The 22,240-nt window shown below is 43.5% G+C and overlaps 2 protein-coding genes across 5 annotated transcripts; one reads left to right on the top strand and one right to left on the bottom strand.

Moving 5' to 3' along the window:
• Positions 1-48: 48 nt before the first annotated feature.
• tom1l2b (target of myb1 like 2 membrane trafficking protein b) lies at positions 49-14,949 on the top strand. Of its 4 annotated transcripts, XM_076298412.1 has the most exons (15): positions 49-133; positions 1,063-1,147; positions 1,372-1,450; positions 1,604-1,753; positions 2,417-2,551; positions 2,893-3,069; positions 3,463-3,579; positions 3,992-4,125; positions 4,516-4,564; positions 6,477-6,642; positions 6,980-7,091; positions 7,897-7,978; positions 9,195-9,254; positions 10,888-10,924; positions 11,065-14,949. In XM_076298412.1, the coding sequence occupies exons 1-15, from the start codon at positions 82-84 to the stop codon at positions 11,235-11,237; spliced, it is 1,608 nt and encodes a 535-aa protein (XP_076154527.1). In that variant the 5' UTR covers positions 49-81; the 3' UTR covers positions 11,238-14,949. The 4 variants fall into 4 exon arrangements, with proteins under 4 accessions (XP_076154527.1, XP_076154529.1, XP_076154526.1 ...); XM_076298414.1 differs by lacking the exon at positions 9,195-9,254; XM_076298411.1 differs by lacking the exon at positions 49-133 and having other exon boundaries at positions 141-1,147.
• Positions 14,950-18,311: 3,362 nt separating this feature from the next.
• foxl3 (forkhead box L3) lies at positions 18,312-21,069 on the bottom strand. The gene is made up of 3 exons (XM_076298991.1): positions 20,840-21,069; positions 20,289-20,457; positions 18,312-19,986 (listed from the first exon to the last, which is right to left on the bottom strand). Exons 1-3 carry the CDS (start codon positions 20,944-20,946, stop codon positions 19,594-19,596), a joined length of 669 nt encoding a protein of 222 aa, XP_076155106.1. The 5' UTR covers positions 20,947-21,069; the 3' UTR covers positions 18,312-19,593.
• Between the last annotated feature and the right edge of the window lie 1,171 nt (positions 21,070-22,240).

Below are 22,240 nucleotides of genomic sequence, written 5' to 3'. Positions count from 1 at the left end.
AATTCTATCCAATGAAGGTCTCACAGGGGCGTGGCCTTACTGTTTTCTTCATTCTGGACCGTGAGTTGGTTTGTTGTCAAGATGGAGTTCTTACTGGGAAACCCATATAGCACTCCGGTGGGACAGTGTATTGGTATGTCTTTCTCATTTACCAATTGAATGAAATAACGGTATAATGCACAGTGTTACTTAACCAATCTGTTTTGTTGCTGTCTGTAGGTTCAGCACTTAATTAGCTTGTTGAGCTGCCCAGGCACCCTTAAATGACACTAGCTTAGCCTGCTTGCTAGCTGGTTAGCATTCCAGCTATGTCTATTTAACGTTAACATTATGTTTCTGTCGTCAGTGAGGCTGTGCAATTTTGGCTCCTTGCATTGTCAAGCTAGATTTTGAAATAAATACATTTTATTGTTGCCATGTAAGCAACTCAGTAATTTAGTTAAGATAGACGAAGATACAATGAAAAACCAACCAGCAAGCCAGATAGCCCGCTAGCTTGCCAACGATAAATATTTGCCAGATCATGTTTGCCTGCTAACATTAGCAATTGGCTAAAGTCAGTTAACGTTTACGCACTCAGGTATGAGGAAAGGCTTGGTTTGATGATGTTAATTTCTACAATGTATAAAGATCGAGTCTGCTGGTGTTCAATGGCAGTGCGGGAGACGTACGTTTTCTCGACCATACATCGTCAACCAATGTGAAGTGTTGTTCATCAATGTAGAAGGCTAACAAGTTGTTGCGAATGATCTTTGCCTGGATTTCTTGATATTTCACAGCCAATTTTAAACCCAATGAATGATTCACTCAACAACTAGATTGACATCATATAGGAATGTTCATACATGATGTGCAGCTCATGTGGCTATAAAGCTATCACACGTTGACGAGTACTTTACAAGTTGCTTTCATACTACTTTGTACCTGGTGCCTAAGCTGGCAGGTATTTTATCTCGCTACCACCTTGAACGAAAGGTTGGGCAAATATTGCGCAAATGACTCAGGTAAGAAGAAACACTACCAGTCCTAAAAGGCACGAACTGCGTTGTCTTTGCATCACAGAGAAAGCCACCGATGGCTCTCTTCAGAGTGAGGATTGGTCACTGAACATGGAAATATGTGACATCATCAATGAAACAGAGGATGGGTGAGTGATAACCAAAGATGGGAACCATAAATGAATGATATGATGGACGTTTTATTCGTTTCGGTTCAGCTGTCCTTTACTCTAACTAAAACTACCTTGACAGGATCGGATTGTAAAAAACAAAGAATAACGGTCTTTCTCACAGTCTCCTGGCTATATGATAGATTTTAGAGATGTAATCTAGATAACCTGGTCTGTCTTCTGTCTTCATAATGGTTTTGCAGCCCAAAGGATGCCATAAGAGCTGTTAAAAAGAGGCTGAATGGGAATAAAAACTACAAAGAAGTGATGCTGACCTTAACGGTATGTGCAAGGAGTTATCTGGTTTATGTGCAGAACACAAAGAGTAGCTATATGTTTGTAACCCAAGTGTTTTTTTTAGTGGGGCTCATAAAAACAGACCCCCAAAGCTTTGCCTTTTGTTATTGTCTTATTTTCCTTCTTTTTTTTATGCAGGTCCTTGAGACGTGTGTCAAGAACTGTGGTTATCGTTTCCATGCCCTTGTCACAACACGTGACTTCATTGACGGCGTCCTTGTGAAAATCATTTCACCCAAAAACAACCCTCCCACCATTGTGCAAGACAAAGTGCTCGCTCTCATTCAGGTACTCAGTCCTCATACATCTGCTTACAAGGTATAGATTTGCAGTCTGCAGCCTGTTGCTTATTAGAGAGCCGCGCTGATGCAAACGGTAGGTTGGGACTCTGAGGCATTCTGGGTCAGTGAGCGAGGGAGAGGAAGAGATGAAGGGAAGCAGTGAGAGCAGCGTCCTTTTTTGGACGGGCTGCTTGTTTGTCACCTGAGGCCCCTGTAGCCTAGGGGACAGTGAGCGTCCGCGCACCCTGAGCCGGTCTGCCGATCGTGGCCAGGTGCGAGCTCAGGTTACCTGCTGCTGCTCGGCTTACCTGCCGCTGTGGCTCAGGTGCCCTCTAATCTGCTGAATCTGATGCTTGATGTTTAGGGAGTCACTCAAGGACTTACATGAGACTTCACTGATATTGCTTATCTTGGCTCCTCGGTTGCTTTTACTGAAAACATGGAAGGCGCCACCACAGTGTTGGCCATTGCACTTCTTTTGTGCCATACATGCAATGTGTCGAAAGGGCTTTATGAAAGGATACCTTGTAAATGCTACGTAATCACATGGTGATATGACCTTTTATAGTGTGACATTTGGTCTGTTGGTCGATAGTTGGAAGGCTGCTTCCAGGAGTGTTGGTAGCCACTTTCTGTCGTTGCTAATTTCGTTGCCCGTTCTGTGCCCCAGGCTTGGGCAGATGCGTTCAGGAGTAGTCCCGACCTGACGGGCGTGGTCCACGTCTACGAGGAGCTGAAGAGGAAAGGCATAGAGTTTCCCATGTCCGACCTGGAGTCCCTGTCTCCCATCCACACGCCACAGCGGGTAGGACCGCATGAATCATCATAGACTCGTAATAAAACTGGCTGTTGTCATGACATTGTTCAGGCGTGCATAATGTTGGATATAAATTATATGCTACAAATACTCATTCGGTCATTCCTGGTAGTCATTTTTTTGCATGCATTCTCTTATATTTAAAAAAAAAAGGATTGTTTGAGCAAACATTTTGTTTTAAAAAACAAAACATGTAATGCTGCCATTTTTGCTGACATGCTGCAAAGTTGTAATGAGTTGGTGTAATGAGTCGGTGGCGAAACAGCCCAAGTGCCAGAATAACTCTGTGGCTGTACCGCTTTCCCTCATTTGTCCTGTCCTTCAAAAAGCTACAAACTGCACCTGAGGGGGACCAATTACTGCAGAAGTACAGCACCCCGCCACAGCCCAAGCCTCAGCCGCTCGCTGGCACCGCACCCCCCTTCACTGCCCCGCTGCCGGTGCACTCCGCCCCACAGATCCCCACCATGCACGTGGCCGGACCCATCACCCCCAACCCCGAACAGGTACCGCCACGTCAGCCTGGACAACCTCTGTTTGGAGGATGGATGAGCTAATGTCCGATTTTGTTTTTATTTTTTATAGCTTTCCTTTTTTTTTTTAATTTATGTAATACCGTGTTTTTGTATTAGAATAATTCTATGAATAGTAATCTTTCTAATGAAGAGTAATTTGTTGCCATCAACTTGTGTTGCTGCATTCTGAAACCCATTAATGCTGGATTCAGCCTGTAATGGAAAAGGATTTGAGTTGGCTGTTGAGTGATGAGATGAGAGGGAGGTGGCATTAAAAATTGATTTTGCCATTTGTTCTCCGAGTGTCGCACACGTACTCTACACGTTGTACTTCAACCATGGCTGTGTCCACCCCCACCCCACCCCCCCACCCCCCCCCTGCAGATTTGTCGGCTGCGCAGTGAGTTGGACATTGTGCGCGGGAACATTAAGGTGATGTCGGAGATGCTGACTGAGATGGTGCCAGGACAGGAAGACCCCTCTGATCATGAGCTGCTTCAGGTGACCGTCCGTTGCACACTGCTTGAGAACATGTCAACCTATTTGTTGTTCTCCTGTCTATACCAAAGCATTAATCAGATGAATAGAAGCCTAGTTTCATTTGGGGTGTGTAGTAACCATGCTGAATTTAAATGATCGTGTAGTAAAGACTAAGAAAAACTGCTGTCTGCATTTCCCTACTTTATCCACTAGAGAGAGTAGTTACATTGTAGGCTCAAGCCAGTGATGCACTAACCAGTCAAACAGTCACTGCTGTATAATAATAATAACAGTAATAGCAACCACAATAACAGCATTAATAACACAGTAGTTAATTAACAACAGATGGTGTGTGTTTGTGTAGGAGGGTAGGTTTGTGATTTAGTTCTTTAAACTTTGTCTTGTCAAAACCTGTGTGTCTGCGAAAATATAGGAGCTGAACCGTACATGCAGAGCCATGCAACAGAGGATTGTGGAGCTCATCTCACGCGTGTCCAACGAGGAGGTGACCGAAGAGCTGCTGCACGTCAACGACGACCTCAACAACATCTTCCTCAGATACGAAAGGTAGCTGCCCTGCCCTGCCATGCTGACCAGAGCAAGCACACAGACATGTAGACACAGACAAGGGCATTAACTTTGTGCTTTGACATTTCCGTGGCAACATGTATATCCATATTGTGTTGTTGGAGGCCTGCTGTTAGCTGTTAAGTGGAGTGCTGAGAGGAGGCTCTCCATCCAGACCAGCCCGCAGTGACCCTCTATAATTGTATCTTTCAGATTTACTTTTTTGATCAGCAAAATCAGCTTCTAGTGTAGAAGCACACTTTATGTGATCAGGATTGTAATATTAAATGTAAATTCAATTTTGTTGATGTCTCTGATGTAAGATGTATTTTTTTTTTTTATTAAGCTGTGTACTGGGTTACTGATGTACTGTTACGTCTTCTCTCATAGATACGAGAGGTTCAGGTCAGGCCGAACTGCCCAGGGAATCAACAATGGAGTAAGTGGAAGCTTGACCAGTCCTGTAGTTCTTTAAGTCTCATCATACAGCCACTCTGGCCTCCGTTATATCTGTAGTCTGTCCACTCATGGTCATTTCAATCAGTGCATGGGCTTTAGGGAGCAGCATCCAGCGTCATGGCTGTTTGGTTGTCGTCAGCCTCCTCGCCTCCATCACGTCTTTGTAGTGTCCCGTCATGAGTGTTGCTGTGTCGGCTTCTGATTGTAAGCAGTACTGTGAAGTTAATGCCCCGTGCTCCCACACAGGTTCCATGAAGGCATGCTGTAAATATTCATATTGTTTTTTTGTTTTTCCCTTTTGTTTTGTGTGTTCTGGTTTGTTTTCATTATTCTGTCTTTTTTTCTTTTATTTTCTCCCTGTCATTTGATTTGTCGCCAGCTGAGGGAGGCAAGTATGAGAGCCACTGGTAGTCGCGTATGCTTTGACACGAGCAGAGTGTCAGGGCGATGTCGAAACATGGCTGACCAGCGTATGGACACACCATCCAGGCCACACCACCCCCCCTCCACCAAGTTCCATACCGCATGTTTTGACCTTGAGCCACTCTCCCCACCACCCACCTGTCCATTGTGTTTGGCTATGAGATAGGATGGTGCTTGTTCCTGATTTCCCCCCCCCCCCCCCCCTCCTTGTCTGACCCCCCCCCCCCAGTACCCCGAATGCGTTCATGCTGCTTGGGATCCTCACTCACACCCCACTCCCCCTTCATGTTGCCTGCATCCCTTTGTTAAATCGTTCCTTTTTCTTCGTACATCCACCCATCCTCCACAAAACCAAATGTGTAGCAGCTAACTGTGCCACTGTGCTAGTGTCACCCAGCCATGTCATGCGTCTGAAACACACGTGGGCTGTAAGTCGCTGTGTTGGTGAGTCTCCGTCGTTAGGACGGAGAACAGCTCTTAAATGAGTGAATGGAAAGACGAGACGCCAGGCACGAGTGTGAAGGAGCTGTCTCAAGTCCAGACCCGCTCTAGTCCCGCTCGAGTTTAATCTGCTCGCACATTTGGTCGGAGTTCGTCTCGTCTGCTCTCACATTTGGCCAAGTGGTGTCCACTTGGCCCAGCGTAACAGCAGGCAGCACCCCTGAGTATGTGCATCGAGTCCAGAACTACACCACAGATGGACATTCCCCGACATTTAAGAAATGTATAGTATTTGTGTGTGTGTGTGTGTTTTAGTGGCCAGGAAAATGACAGCCCCCCCCCCTTTTCCATGTATAGGCTTTTTATTTGTCTGTATCCACATTCTATAATGGACTGAAAGTATAGGCTGCTATATGCTGTGGACACACAGATAATCTAACCACTAAAGGCCTGCAGACGGTCTTTGGCTGGAGAGCTGATTTTGTCCCCAGCCAACAAGGACAAAATAAAAAAAAAAAACATTGCACAGCAGAGCAAAGCTCATTTTAAAAAATGTCCTTTCACTGCCGTCCAGACGATGATGAAATATTTTTTTCCAGAGTGAAGTGACATTTAGCCACATCTTTTTATAGTTGTAATGAATTACTGTTATGCTTTATGTCAGATGTTTTGGCTAACAATTCATTGGTTCTTGTTTATTTTAAACTCTTTTTATTATTTTGGTTATTTTACAACTCTCCTCACCCCACTCCCACACACACAAACACCAAAAGGAAAAAAAAAAGCGTTAATTAGCTAAAAAAATGAGTTGTGTCATCTTCCCATATGTTCTTAGAGCTTTATCATAATTGGATGAAAGGTAAATCGGATTCCCAATTGGAAGTCCCCTCCAGTATGTTTTGTCCATTGTCACACAACACAAGGAGTGACCAACCTATTTTCAGAGAGGTACACCCAGTCACATGTCTGCCAGCTTTGTGCTGCCATTCCTAAAATCAGGCCCTGTGTGCACACACCCCTCCCCCCAGGTTCTCAGTGAGGCCACGGAGGACAATCTGATAGACCTGGGCCCTGGCTCCCCTGCTGTGGTCACTCCCATGGTCAACGCCACGCCACCCTCCAGCCTGCCCGCCTCTGTGGCTCCTGCCCGCTCCGCCTCCCCAGCCTCCCTCGCTTCCAAACTGGCCGTGCTAGGTGAGTACCCCCCCCCCCCCCCCCCCCCCCCCCAAAGTAGTTAAACAAGCACATTGGCTAAACTCCTGTTGTTTTTAAATGTGCTCTACAATTAAAGTGACTGAACTGAATATGTTTCAGTACTGGATGAGAAGTCTGGATATGATTCAGGGTGGGAAGTATACACTGTATAGCATTTCAGCAGAATACAGAATAGAGTCATGATGGATCTATATGAAACCATCACTTGGCATCAAGGACCTTCAGCTGGCTCACTCATGCTCCCTCCTTCCCCCTCTCTCTCTCTCTCTCTCTCTCTCTCTCTCTCTCTCTCTCTCTCTCTCTCTCTCTCTCTCAGATGTGGGTGGGGACAGTGTGAGTGGCACACTCAGTGCCCTCAGCCAACCGAAGGACGACTTTGACATGTTTGCCCAGACCAGGACTGGTGCGGCGCCCGAACAGCGCAACAAGTGAGAGCTCTCTTCCACTCCCTGGAAGCCCTTTTTAAAGTCCCAAGTCTATTTGTCACATACACCATCATCCATAGTACGACACGCAGTGAAATGCTTAGTGCAGTGCCTCGACACCTTTGGAGTTGTGCTGTCCAGTTGCCCTATACTTCTCTAGGTAAATCGGAACACAATGGTTAGTACTCCACAAGATAACCATGTCATCATAATAACTGTAGAGAAGCACAGACTGCCACTTTTCCAGGAGCAAGCGAGCATGTTCCAGTATGTGCTTGGCTTGGCTTTCCCCCACATTTATGAGATATGAGCCAGCCCAGCTCAGCACATTTACTTGATACTATGTAATATAACACCACACCCCATAGTTTCAGTTGTCTTCTTGATCTTATTGTATCCTAACCCTATCTAGTAATTAGACTGTATGTGAAAACAATGAAGATTTTTTAACCAGTAGGTGGCGCCGACTCGCACATCTCCACTTTCACCCAGCCAGCCTTCTGACTCGGTGGTGATGTCTCCAGCTCCGTATCACACTTGACAACTCTTTGTTGAACAACTACGCTAGCCAGTGCGCTCGGCTCATGTTTTCACTTTCATGCGGCGGACTCCTCTGTTTAATGTGGTGAGGATGCGCGCGTATCCGAGCGTGGAGATTAAACAGGAGCCTCAGTAGCTGGAGACTCACTGCGCCTCCCTGCTCTGCTAAATAATGCATTATAGCCGGAGGCGCTGATAAGTGTCAGTGATGTTGGCTCGTGTGCGTGTGCGGTGTGCTCTTTTAACCGGATGTTGTTCTCCCGTCCAGCCCGCCGCCACCGTTTGAAGACCCTCAGGCCGTCGGCGAGCAGGCCCCCACTCTGGAGGTTAAACAGCAGACGCATGCGGGGGTGAGTGCACTCACATATTCTGGGAGGGGACTCTTTGCCCCTTTTTTTGTGGTAAAAATGTGTGAGTGTGGGGTTTGAGAGAAAGAGTGTGTGTGTGTGTGTGTGTGTGTGTGTGTGTGTGTGTGTGTGTGTGTGTGTGCGCGCACAATATGTGAGTGCCTACCATGTGTGTGCTGTTCTGTGCTTTGGGCCTGTATTCAATCACATGCCCTGGGCTGCCATTGCACCATAGCAGCCATGGCGTTAGCGCCGTTAGCACTTTTAGCACTCTGCCTCGGTGATCAGTGTGCAGTGGCTGAGGAGCTGAGCTGATTGAATCCATTTACAACAGCGTCCAATGGCAGGCTTGATTGAATGCAAGTGGCTGTTGCAGTTGGTTTGGACTGATCCTGGGACTGCATGCTCTGTTAGTTTCCGCTCCACCTCTGGTACTAGGATGCTAATAGGCTGATGGCAGAACCTAGTCTCTGGCAGAGATCAGTAGACCCAGCAAATGCTGTTTGTAGTAGAGCTTACTGGGCATGGAAACGGTATAATATGAAAAGGGCAAATTCATTGCTCTGGCATGCAAACTGCTAGCAAGGAATTATGTTGGAATACTGTAGGTAACTGGACTCCCTCCATAATGGAGTCACCCAAAGCCTGTTGATGGAAGGTAAGCTGAAAAGGAAATAGTTCTGCACTGGCTCACTGTTGTTCATCAGCTGCATGACCAAAGTGCTGCGCTGTAGTGTTCTTGCCTATGGTTTAGGTAGTCCTCAAGTAGAGCTGCAATGGCTAAAACATTGAGTGATGTCTTGATCTAATACCTGCATGTCAGCGTTCACCTCAGAAGCTGCACGGCCCCCCCATCCCCTAAAGCATGACCTGCAGGCTTTGTGTGTTCCTGTTTTTACTTTGGGTTTGGCTTGGGTTTGTGTTTCTCCAGAGTAAAGTCCACAAACATCTTTTCCACCATTCAGTTTTTGCATGAAGCATTGAAAAACATCCTTTTAAAGGTGTGTGTGTGTGTGTGTGTGTGTGTGTGTGTTTATCATGGGTCATTACTTCCCTCAGTATCACAAATTTTATGTTTGAAATTGATTTGCGTTTTGTTTTTGTTTGGTTTTGTTTTGTTTTGTTTTGTTGACCCTGGTTTTGGGGGCTGTTGTTGTGTGGTGTCCTGGGCCACACACACTCGTGTGTGTGTGTGTGTGTGCGTGCCTGTGCTCCGCAGGGCCCCGTGGCACAGTCCTCTGTCATGGATGACATAGAGGAGTGGCTCTGTACCGACGTGGTGAGAATTCTTTCTGTTGATTTTTGTTTTCATCTTTCTTCTCCTGTTTGTAACACATTTTCCATTTCCCCCTTTTCTTTCCCTTTTTGGCACTTAATTCACAAAGCCCTCCCAATTAACCCGGTTTCCCCCATATCTCTCATTTTAACAGTCTCATTAAATCAGGGGCGAGGTCTGTCTCTTACTAACTGATGGGCACAACGTGGATATATAAGCAGTTCATTAATTTGGTGGATGGTTCTTCAAACAGTTTTGCAACAGCATGACAAAACGGCACTCGCATATGGCTTTTTCCCCCTTCAAGATCACAGCTAGCCCAAGGTTTCCCTTGGACTTAAAAGCATTGGTGAATAGCCTCAGTCTTCTGTTTCCATTAAGAGTTATAATATCAGGGACTTCAGCAAAACAGAGAGCATTAGTTAGCACAAACAGCCGAGCTAAACTGGAAGCACAACTGGAGAGTTCTGTTCACGGAATGCAAAAAATAGGTTAAGAAGACTGATTTTTTTTTTTTTTGAAGGTGCACTCCTCTATCACGTCTGTTAGCCAGTCCCATTGATTACAGAGGAAGGTAACCAAAAAGGTGTCCTTGGTTCTTTTGTGAAGATTCATCAATAGATTTTTTTTTTTCTCTAGAAGTACACAATCATTCTGTCTGTTGCTAGGCAACGTAAACTGAAGCTTCCATTCTATTTCAGTTTCTGTGCTTTTATTGTTAATCTTCCTAAAGTCCCTAGTTGAGCCCTGATCCAGCCCTGCCTCACTCCCAGACCAGACTGGGGCTGTGAGGCTCATAGCCTCAGTCAGGCCTCAGGAATGGAAACGAAAAAGTCTGAGGATACCCACTGTGGAAAGGTGCCAGTAAACTAGTGCTATCGCTAAGATAAGGTGGCTTAAGTGCTGCAGAAATCTTTATATATATTTTTTCTTTGCCAAACAAATAGAAATACAAACATAGTCTTAGATTACTACTGTTTTTTTTACTGCTGTAAAAATAGTGTTTTTCTTTATGGACCTACTTTTACTGCTGCTTTCTCTAATCTAGTATAGTGCAAATAATCCTGACACAGAACTCTGTTTTCTGCTTTTAAAACCTAACATGATCTTGCCAAATAGTCAGACAAGGAAGCATTTAAATTCTTACTGAGACAATATGTACGCAAGCAACCTGGGGAAAAGAGAAAGAGTCTTTGAAGACTGAAGAAGCAAACTTGCTGGAGTGCATACTCCTTTCTAAACTTATTATGGCCTTCATTTCTGCATGACTTTGAAGCAATCTTGGCAAGTTCTCAAACTGAATTTCAATCGTGTGGGTGAGAAGATGGGCATAGGCACACTGTACAAATCTATATTTATGGGAACTAGCAGTCTCCACTTAATTGTGTCTGTTGGAAGTAGGAATCTGATAGAAGTCACAAACAGCTAAGTGGGAATTTGAAGTGTGGGTGGTGTAATTTGGATCTCATGGTTTTCCCCCCTCTGAGATGGCGTCTTCTGTGTATGAACATCTGATGAGATTCATATTGCCCTGCTGCCGTGGTGTGTGTGTGTGTGTGCGCGCGTGTGCATGTGCGTCTCTGTGTGTGTGTTGACTGTAATTTTGTCATTTCTCCCCCATTTTGCTTGTCTGAAGCGAGGAGACGAAGCTGAGGAGGGTGTGACCAGTGAAGGTAATTATTTAGCATGGTTCTCTGTTTTTGGTTGAACTAGTCTTAAATAAGGCTTTCTATAGTTAGTACGGTAGTTATTTGTAATGAATTTGTATTGCTCTGCACTCTTCTGCTCCACCAACTCAACTCCATCTCTACAGAGTTCGACAAGTTTCTGGAGGAGCGGGCCAAGGCAGCGGAGATGGTGCCCACTTTACCACCGCCCCCTAGTGGCGACCTCCCACCGGTGGCAACAGCAGCGGCTGCCAGCTCCACCCCAAGTGCCGGCAAGAAGGCCGAGCGGCCCGCCGCAGACGCCCTGTTTACCATGTAGACGCCCCTCCCCCCCCAACCGCCACTCCGCACACCCGGTCAACCCCGTGGCAGGTCTCGCGCCAACATAGCACCGCACCTCAACCCTGACCACACCCGCCCCCAACCAGACGCCTCCACCCTCTCGCTGATTCCATGCACTACCCCACTATCCACAAGATGGCCGTCCCTGCTGCTGCGTCCACTCACTCTACCGGCCATTTGGACTACTTTTGGCTACTTTTACGATGAAGGGAACCCATAGACATTTTCATACCCACGTTTATTTTATTTTATTCATACACAGTTTCAGAGACAGCTCAATTGATTTCTCATCAATTGATACCTAAAAGGAATGAAATGCAAATAGAAGAAGGCTCTACACAATGTTGATAGTGTTGCATACCTTCTTGTTGCACAACTTTTAGTTTCCATTTGTCCTTGAAGCAATATTTGACTTGAACAAATTCTTCTGCGTATATCAAAGATGACATTACTCGGCTTATTTCAAATCTGCAGTGGGTCGTTTCTGAAAAGGGAAGTAGATCAGTGTCATCATTAAGAGTTAAACCCACCATACCAGTATTCTTAAGTAGTGCAAAAAAAAAAATCTCTATTTTCAATGCTGTTTATAGAAAAAAAATCATATTTCAGCATCTGTTATCCAAACACAGCTAGGTTAGTAGGCTCACCCAACACAGTAATTTGTCCACTTATAGATGGTGGGTACAGTTATTTGTGTAACATTATTTTGTTGGAGTTTGATTGACCAAATGGTGTACACCTGTAATTTCAGCTGCATTTTGCGTATTTTCCACTGTTTTAAAAGGGAATGGCTTTTGCACTAATATTCTGTGGAATATTGCTTCAAGGTACACTTGACAAAGGCTATCATATAGTCCATTGTATGTCTTCTGAAATGGGAAGTGGTTTCAACCGCCAGCTGACAACGTCAGTCACACCTTGCATGCCTCCATGGCTCAATCAGTCAGTATATTCTCAATCCCCCATAATGAACTGGGTGGTGTTATATGTAAGGTTTACGTTAGGGGTTGTAGTACATTTCTAATCCTACGGTTGAGTTTCTCCCTTTCTAAAGCCCATTTTCGTCAGCAGTTTGTGATCTCAGTAAACCCCATTCTAGTTATAGCTTCATAAGGAACTGGTTGCTGTGTTGATCTATGATTTGCCGACATTTCCTTTTAAAACGTTTGTAGAAAAACCTTCTCCTTTTTTATTCTCACCCTTCCAGCTGTTTTGAATAGGATTAATGGTGGTGGTATTGTTGTCTGTAGTTGGAACTAGGGGAAAAAAGGTGTCATTCTGTTGTCTGACAAAATAAGGGAATGCCATTGCAGGAGCAAAGGGAGATAACGCCGTTTTTTTCTTCCCCTCTTTTTATACAAAGGCAGAGTGAATCTCTTTAGATGCTGTGGAAATTCTCCATGTGATTGTTTTACCTCACAGAAACGGGTAATAGGAAGGAACAAGAGGAGAGGAAGAGGGATGTGTATGTGCGTGCTTTGCCCTAGGTAACCCCCTCCCACATGTCCCAAGATGTACATAAAGGATATTTAAGGTAGCAGGCTGTTTAACGGCACGCAAGTCATCTATGAGTTAATCCATGCACAATCATTTTTGACATAGGGAAACCATGATCAGTATACTTTAATGGGAACCTTACCAGGGATGTCGACTGGTACAAATGAGGTGTACTGAGACGATTATATTTATTGAAATGCCACAAGAGTTCTGGAACAATGGAATATAATGTTTTGCTAGCATGAGCAGGTTGTGTTATTTAGTGCTGAGAAGCCACTAAAATCCTGAAAGTTGGAATGGTGTACAGGTTGTAATTGGGCTTGAACTCCCACATCTGTACACTGTAAAATACGTCAAATACTTTGGAAGGTGCCGTTCCCACAGGTACCTTGGGCTAGTCACCCTTCTACCTGTCTGTGTGCAATGAGATGAGCGTAACAGGACAAATGGACCAAACCATGGAACATAGTTGGCTGTTTTGAATGTTCAAAAGACCAATTGGTGTGGTATTATTTCCAGATACTCTACACTTTAAATCCAGTTGAGTTGCTGCTTATCAATCTCTTCTGATCTGTCTGATTGGCTCCATTCGATTGAGGAAGAATCCCTTAGGGAAGCTATTTCCATCTAGGCCACATGCTTGGCTGTTTTGGTTTGTTGAAATGGTTCACGTAACACCGTCAATGTCCAACACATGTCAATGTCCAACACTTTTGTTGTGGCTGCTTTCTACTCGTCAGACTCCGAATGCAATTCAGGCAGATTCATTGGTATATTAACCGTTGAACTGTGATCTCTAAAAAAAAACCCTACTCATTGAGATTTATTGTTTCGACTCATTCATTCATAATTAGTTCTTGGTATATTCTGACACTAAATTGGTTTCTTTAGATGCACAATCAGGGTTTGCTACGACCCTTGCTGGAAGGTGCATAATACCATAATACCATATTTTTGCACTTTTTACTGTTAGTTGGATTACTTTAAAGGCAGGAAACTCTAAACAACTCACACTTTATGTTGTTCCCATTAGAAGGAAATAATTGGTTGGGATACTGTAAAATCTTTAATTTGAGAATGTAGAAATAATTTATTTGCATTTTACTTATTGTTATTATGGAGTGTCTTATGGTATGTATGTGGGATGTGTTTGTCAACTGTAAAGAATATTTTAAGTGTGTGTGTGTGTGTATGTGTGTGTGTGTGTGTGTGTGTGTGTGTGTGTGTGTGTATGTGTATGCAAGCAATGTTATCAGCATCATTTTCCTTTTTCTGGACCCCGTCACTACAAATTTCAATATGAAAATGTCTGAGCTTTTGTAAACTGTATATGTGGGCAGTTGGTTTGTCACTTTCTTTTTTTCCCCCACCTTTGCCACCATTTTGGTTAAATAATGCAATTCGTCCAGGTTGTCCATGCTGGCTTTTTGCCTGACATGATCATCAAAAGCAAATCCCATGGCATTTAGGTCCACCCGCGGCCATGTAACGTATTTGTTTGGCCGGTCAGAACTCGGAATTGCGTTTGTCATTCCCCCTCGTCCTCGCCTGCTAGTCCTGTCCAGCTGTACCTGCCAAGAGCCCCCTTTTTTTGTACTCACCAGGCAACAGCCTTCTGGCTGAAGCAGAGAGAGCCTGCGCATACACTCGGCCACGAGTGCTCCAGTAATGAACGGACACTGCTGCTGCTGCTGTTGTGGGAGGAGTGGGTGGGGGGTTAACTCGGTCACACTAGCAATCTCAAGTACCTCATTGGATTGTGGGTAATTTTTGTACTTAATGCTGTATGGGGGGCTCCAGTGCAGGCCGTGGTCATTAAGAAGTGAGTGAGGTTAACGAGGACTCGGGCTGCTGAATGTCATCGCGTTAGACATCATGAAGGGATCCCTTTTGACTGTGACTGTGTTGCATGTGCCGGCCTCAACTGAGCTCCACCACATGTCAGACTGTGGCGAGAGCTGTGTTTGGTAACACAGCCGTCACTGAAGCCGTGTGTGTGTGTGTGTGTGTGTGTGTGTGTGTGTGTGTGTGTGTGTGTGTGTGTGTGTGTGTGTGTGTGTGTGTGTGTGTGTGTGTGTGTGTGTGTGTCTGTGCTCCCTTGCTGTTGCCTCAAGTTTCTTTCTCTCTCTCTGCTATTTGACTCATGCATGTGTTGAACTCCAATAAAACATTAGCAGATGCTGACCAGTGCGTTACCTCTTTCTTTCTGTGTTTGTGCTGGCGCCTGTCTGTCACGTGAATCTATTGCTCTAACGTCAGCTTCATAACAGGAACATTCACAGACTTTCCTTCACTGTTTTCCTCAGGAAACTTAAAATGGACATTAGATAAGCCATTTTGGAGTTGAAGTAGACAGAGCCCTTACAGTACATCCAGTGATGGACATAAAAAAAAATAACAATAATTTCCCCGGAGCGTGGAGTAAATCTGAATACAGGGGACACGAGAGTGGCCGACACATCACTATCAGCTCCGCACCAGGCCGGTTTCACAGCGGCGTTCAGCCGGCAGAAACATTTACTCTCGGGAAGGGTCCTGACAGGCGCTGTGTTAAGCAGAAAATGACACTTCCCTCATCATTCTGGCTCTGTTTAAAAAGCTGCCACGCTTGTTCCTTTTGTTTGTTTCCCTGGTCGTCCTAGCGGCGATGGGCCTTCACACTTCATTGTCTCCCCAAGTCATTTTGTAAAAAGCCTGTCCCGACTCTCCTGCCAGGCACATCCACACGGCCTAACAGCTACAAGAGAAAAGCTTAAAGAAATGTGAAAAGTCTTATTTAGTTTAAACAAGACTCCAGTGCTGCTGAGTGACAACTGGTAGCAAGGCTGTAGCCATGGAGTTAACATTATGGCTATAACATATAACATTATTATGTTTATAACTATAATCATATGAAGTCAAGTCAAGGTTATTTATATAGTGCATTTCATACACAGAGGTCATTCAATGTGCTTTACATAAACAAAAGCAGATAGTAATAACAAATAAAAAGATAAAAGGGCAATAGTGAAAGAATAGTTTAAAAGGATGGACAATATGAACATAAATCTCTGCATATTGTGGCCAAAGTAGCAAATATTCAGAAACCTCTGTGTGGCTATAATGTCATGGCTCCATGTGATCATGTAGACTAATGCATTCAGAGGAGCCCAAAGAGAGAGAGAGAGAAGGGACAGAAGGTGGCATGGGGGTGAGTAAAGGAGCCCAAACTGACTTATCTAGTTAAAAAGTTTGTTTTGGGTGCAGTTTGGTTTGAATATTGTTTACATGATCACATACAGTAAGATTGTGTATGACCTCCCCCATGACATAGGACATTAATTAACAATACTTTGTAGTAGCTAGTAGTTCAGCACTACCCTAGCTTAACTTTAAAAGAGCACTGATGAAATGATACAGGAGACATAGAGAAGCCAGTGTGTAATTTCTCTGAAATAATGACCAATCCATACATCTGCTTTTTATCAATCGGTATAATTCCATGGTATTGTACAGCTTTCACATACAGTAAGCAATGGCTCAAGAGAAAATTATTGTGCAAGGCAAATCAGTGTTTTCCCAGCAATTCTCTTAATTCACTGAGCTGAGATCGAACCTCTTTCTCTGTCAGTTATTTAACCATTTAGTATACCTTTTTCCAGTTTGTGTGACAAGTGATTAATTTGGAAAGTCACGATGCTGGTAGTGCTGCCAATATAAAAAAAATAACAATGCATGGAATGAGTACTGCACCCATCTAAACAAACACCTACTTCACACAAAATGAATTCACTGAAAACACAAATGTAAAATTCCAAAACTGTGTAGCCCTAGTATAATACTATGCAGTGTTGCCTGGCTTGTTATTCTAACATCAGTATTCCTAAATGTGTTGTAAATGCCATTTTTCAGGTGCTGTATGCAGGTCTTTGGATGTCTCCAGACTTACCTGTACTTCCCTGTAACAATCACACCTTAAGGAAGTGATGCTGATTAATCAGGACCAGAGAAATTACATACCCCTCTCAATACGTAAACACACATAGTGTATTTAAAAAAGCTAATGTTTATCATTGGATTCATCTTGGTCATCACTCAGCAATTATGTTCCGGCAAGAATCCAATTACAAAGCACAAACACTTTTGGATCAAATTAGCGCTTTGTGTTTATGATATGGGCTCTGTTGGTGTTGCGCACCACTGACTTCTCAATTTCCTTCCCTGACGCCGTAGCTGTAGCCGTGAGCCCCTAATCTCAGTCCCCGCGACTCCCAGACTCCATCTCCCGCCAACGCAGTCAGCTACAGCAAAATAGAATTCAGAGAGACGGAACGCAGCTCATAGTTTTTACAGTAAATAAGGCTCCATCTAAGTGTTTTAAGCACATATATTTGTACATACACACACACACACACTTTCTCTTTCTCTCTCTCCACATACACACACACAAACATTTATATGTAGACAAACATACAGTATGCACCTCATACATTTGAGATGTGTATCTATTTAAAACCTGTTAAAAAAATTTTTTTAAAAGCTGCATTTTTCTTCAATAGGATTAACAGCTTGTAGTTTTCTGACAAACAGACTGCCAGGCAGCATGAGTGAGAGAAGTGTGAGAATCAGTCTGTGCTGTGTGTGTGCGGGGCCTCTCCATGTCTCCCAGTGCCTTTCTCCCAACCCCAACCCAAGCCTTGGAGCACTTTATGCTAAGTTAATTTACCCAAATATATCCACGGCACAGCCCAGCACCTCGCCGACTCTGTTAATAGAAACCTGCTGATCCATAACAGCTGTGGTGCTAGACGTTCGCTGGGGGGCAGTGTGATATTAACAGTGATATCAATGATCGATCAGAGGATTTGCAAGCCGGCATAAGGCCGTTTAATTATAATTGAGTCTAGAGCGGCGTTGTCGTGGCAGCTGGATTTGAATAAGGTCACATCTCCGGCTCACCTTGCAAGTGTAACACTATATTAAATGCCACTCATGTTAAGTGTGTTGAAAACCTCTCCTGATGTAGTCACACCATAATATAAAGGTTAAATTGTAAAATGTCCCTTCACAAGCACAAAAGCAAGGGATGATTGATACACCTAGAAAGGGAAATAAATGTTAACAGGAATCCGTGCTGTGAACTCCCGCCTTTATGAGGGGATTATATTTTAATGGAGTGTTTGCATCAAATTTGTAAGGTCTCAGTTCCAAGCAAACTGAAAAGGTCAATAAGATAGATTATAGGGACTTGTGAAAGGTTGGGCTGGATTGATTTGCAATATGTTAATTGTCACTGATTTGAACTGTTTGACTGCAGTTTTGTGACATTTCCCAAGTGTTTTCCTAATATTTATCATCTGACAATTACAGTCACTTAAAAATCTTTCCCAGCAAATGAATCAGCTATTTTAGTCATTTTGTATACTGAAACTGATCATTTATTTGCATTTTTGATTGTTTTGACCATACATGCCACTCACAATTATCCTTAAACCAATTTTGTCTTGTAACATTGGTCTTTGGTACATACAGTGCTTCAAACAATCGTTTATAATACAACAAAAACACGCTCACTTTACAAGTATTTACAAATATGATGCGGTAACGGAACATTCAGTTGTATCAACTTTTTACCGCAATTCCACACCTAAATCATCTAGGAACAAGACCACAGTGTTGCCTATCTTTATGTTGGACATAACCTATTTAAATAAAACACTGATATATAATGCGCAGCAGAACGGTTAGGCCTCTTCATAAGCTGTAAACATCATGGTGTTTGGAGATAAGCCTGGTGTAAACATAAACATGGTTCTTATCCAAAATGTACACATTTTTTCCCTTCTCAGCAGTCATTACTGCGCTATCAGTGTTTCGTAATACAAGGTGTTTTTAAAGGAACTGCAATAACACATCTCCAAGACTATGTCCAGATACTGAAACAAATCAAAACACCACTGGAGATGCTAGACTGCCTGGTTTCAAATAAAGCTGGGTGTATTGCATAGACTGGCTGGTATGGATCTGTAGAGTGGTAGCAATGAACCAAGTACTGTAGTGAAGCTGATTTTTACAAAACTCAAGTCATTTTGTTTTCACTAAGTCTTTTTGTTAATATCACATTTTGTGTGTAAGACCCATTGTCCTCACACAATCTTCTTTTTTATCTTTGAGCATGTAAATTGATTTGTTCTTTTCTGTAGTTTACTAAGTTGTCTATGATAATATTAGTCACAACATATTAAAGCGTAAATACATACATATTGCATGACCATGTGTATCTAGCTTGTTTACAACTTTGTGCTTTGTTCTGCAAGATAAACATGTAGAACTTTTAGGACAAATTAGAGCATTTTCCTAATGTTGGACACAGTGATACTTCTCATAGTAACCATGTTCTCCTGATGAGGAACATAGTTAAAGGACATGAAGGAATTACATAAATTCTTAAATTAGATTAAATACATTTAGATAAACCAGCACTGAGGGGAAAGGTACAAGAATGGTAACCTATGCTCCAGGACTGATCTTTAACCACAAAGTAAAAGATTGTGGCCAAATGTTACTGTTTTCTGATTACTTCTGTGGACTAATGACTGGTATAGATATGGTAAAGTGGCAGACCACCCACACTAACCACACTAATAGCTTCCTTCAGCACAGCAAGGGGACATGAGGGGAATGTATACATTATTTTCGTAGGATATAGTCTCTATATGTCAATTCTGTACATTTCTACAGTGTTTACCGTACCACAAGTCTGTGTGATCCCACTTCTCAATTTGTTTTGGCAGGTCAGGTAGGATTTGCTTGCCACAGAGATGAATATCCAGACATTGGGGGAGAGGGGGGGGGGGTCACAGGGTCCAGAAGTGCAGGTTGAGGTGCTGGGGCTCCAACAGCGCTATGGAGGGTCCGGCGGTGGCAGCACCACAGTGGTGGGGTCTGAAGCCGCCTGGGTGGGGGTCCGGGGTGGACAGGATGTAGTCGATGCTGAACTTGATCTCCGGCTCGGGCTTGCTCAGTGCCGGGTTGAGCTGACCCGATCTGTCACAGGGGGCCGACGGGCAGAAGGGCTCCGAGTCCCGGGGACGCGGGGCGTCCGGCTCGCGAAAGCCCACCTTGAGGTTGCGGCGGCGCCTCCGACGGCGGAAGTTGCCGTTCTCAAAAAGGTCCAGCATGGACTCACAGCCTGAGGCGAACGTCCAGAAATTTCCCTTTCCCTTCTCATTGCCTTCTGTTCGGGGCACCTGGACAGGACAAAACAGAACAATACACTCTGTTTTACATCAGTAATAGTATAGACAACTTTTTGTTATATTTAAACAGTATTTTGTTTAATTGAACTGAAAGTCTGGCAAATTAAAGCTCCAGAAGTTCATACTTATTTGTTAGTCCAGTAAAAAAATAATTTAAAGTAAAATTTGATGAATAAAAGGTGTGTTTTTGTATGGATAAAGCAGGTAACCTCACACACCAAATACACTTCTATTATAATGACACATCACTCAGTAGAGGTTGAGGACGTGAAATAAGAATAAGTTGCTCTTGCCTTGATGAAGCAGCTGTTGAGGGAGAGGTTGTGTCGGATAGAGTTCTGCCAGGCCCTCTGGTTGGACCTGTAGTAGGGGAACCGCTTCATAATAAACTCGTAGATCCCTGACAGGGTCACTCTGTTCTCCGGGCTCTGCTGGATGGCCATTGCTATAAGTGCAATGTAACTGGGAGAGAAGGAGCGGAGAATAGACAGGTGTCTTATTCCACAGTGTTATGCATTTATGATTATTATGATAAAAAAATATTAATGTGACAAAGATGGTTTAAAACAAAAAACACCTAACATGACAACATGAAGACGAGGAGTATTAAAAAGTTAATAGCTATATTAACAATAACAGTAATAGTTATATTGTAAATGTGTTTAAATGGCTAAAATATAAATATCAAACATGCTTTATCCATGTTAAATGTATAAAGTGCCATGGATAATAGGAGAAAACTAAAGGAAAATAAAGAAATAAATTAGCCATTAAATAGAAGCATAAAGACCAAACAGAAAGACCATACTGTAACACAGCAAGCAAAAATGAAAAGAGAATTTACCTGTAGGCAGGTCTGCATATTTTTTTCTCCTCATCAGAGCTACATGGGGGGTAGCCATCTCCATCATAATTAAAACAATTATATGGATACTGTGAATTATCAAACATAATTCAGTTGCCAGAGCGACACCGTTGGGGACTGTCTCCTTCAATTAGAATTCAGTAGGAAGAAAAAGTCGATTTGACAAACACCAGTGACGCCTTTGAGTTGAATAAGAACGCCTGCCAAGCTCTCGCTGGAGAGGAATGAAGCTGATCACTAGCTTTGGGAAACACCCCGTTTTCCTCACCGGTAGTTGGTTAAGCGCTGATAACGGGACAAAATGAGTTGGCCGGCTCCTGTGGACGTCTGAACTTGGGGCGTGATCAAACAGGGTCATACGCACTCTTTGATTGTGGGTGGTCCAGTTCTATTTGAGACCATCTTACTGGGACTATTTGTTTTGTTATGCTTCCTTTTATAGCCCAAAACTAGTAAACAACAATTAAACAAAGAATCAAACATTAACAAACATGGGATGCGGGTATCTCCACCAACTCCTTGAGTGGAGTTGTTTCTAGTGCTCCCAAGACAAAGTTTTCTGTAGGAATTACAAGAACTTTCGGTCAACAACCCAAGTTAAGATGCAATCTATAATACACTATAATTGCCTATAAATTGTGTTTCCGTGACTAAAGGGGAGTGATGTGTTCTAAAGGACTGCAACGGTGCATTGGAGGGAGTACTGTCAGGGAGCACAAGGCGATTCAAACAGCCTGCGGGGTCTCTGTGTGTGGCCTACGATCGAGCGGGCAGATTGTAGCAGTGGTCCTAGGTTGCTTTGGCGCGACATGAGCAATTAAAAAACGTAAGGCTGCTTGCTTTTTTCCAGACAATTGATTGCAAGCTCAAAGTCTTCCACTGTTTTGTCTGGCCCAAATGTGATTTAGAATGTTGCGCTTAATGCGCAAAGTGGCCCTGTGAATACCAGACGTTACTAGGCCTCCACATAACCTTGATCCTGTTTAATCTAAGGTTAAACAATACACAAAAACAGCAAATAGCTTGTTTTTTGTGTTTGGTGTCTAAACATAATATTTAGATCTTGAACAATTAGGCTATGTAACTTTTGTTGGCTGCTGGGGTTGCATGCATTATGTCAATACATAGTCAAAAATAAATGGCTTTGATCCCTTCAAGGTGCACAATTATCGACAATTATCGATTTCTGGAAAAGTGTGTTTGTCTCCACAACCGAAACATAACCACCAGAAGTGCTTTGTATTCTTAGCCGAGGCGAAGTGCGCCCAGACTAGCTTTGGATCTGATAAGGTCCGGAGAACCTTCGTGCGTTCCCATGACGCGGTTTCCTCTGCCGGACTGTCTGCGGCTTCTGTGATTATGGTCGTTTGGTTTAAGGTC

The sequence above is a fragment of the Alosa pseudoharengus genome, unplaced genomic scaffold (genome assembly GCF_046254945.1).
Source record: "Alosa pseudoharengus isolate Yale_2024_CS ecotype anadromous, Long Island Sound unplaced genomic scaffold, YU_APseudo_1.1 YU_APseudo_1.1_scf_21, whole genome shotgun sequence".
In the NCBI taxonomy this organism is placed as follows: domain Eukaryota; kingdom Metazoa; phylum Chordata; class Actinopteri; order Clupeiformes; family Clupeidae; genus Alosa; species Alosa pseudoharengus.
This window is presented reverse-complemented; position numbering and strand designations above follow the sequence as displayed.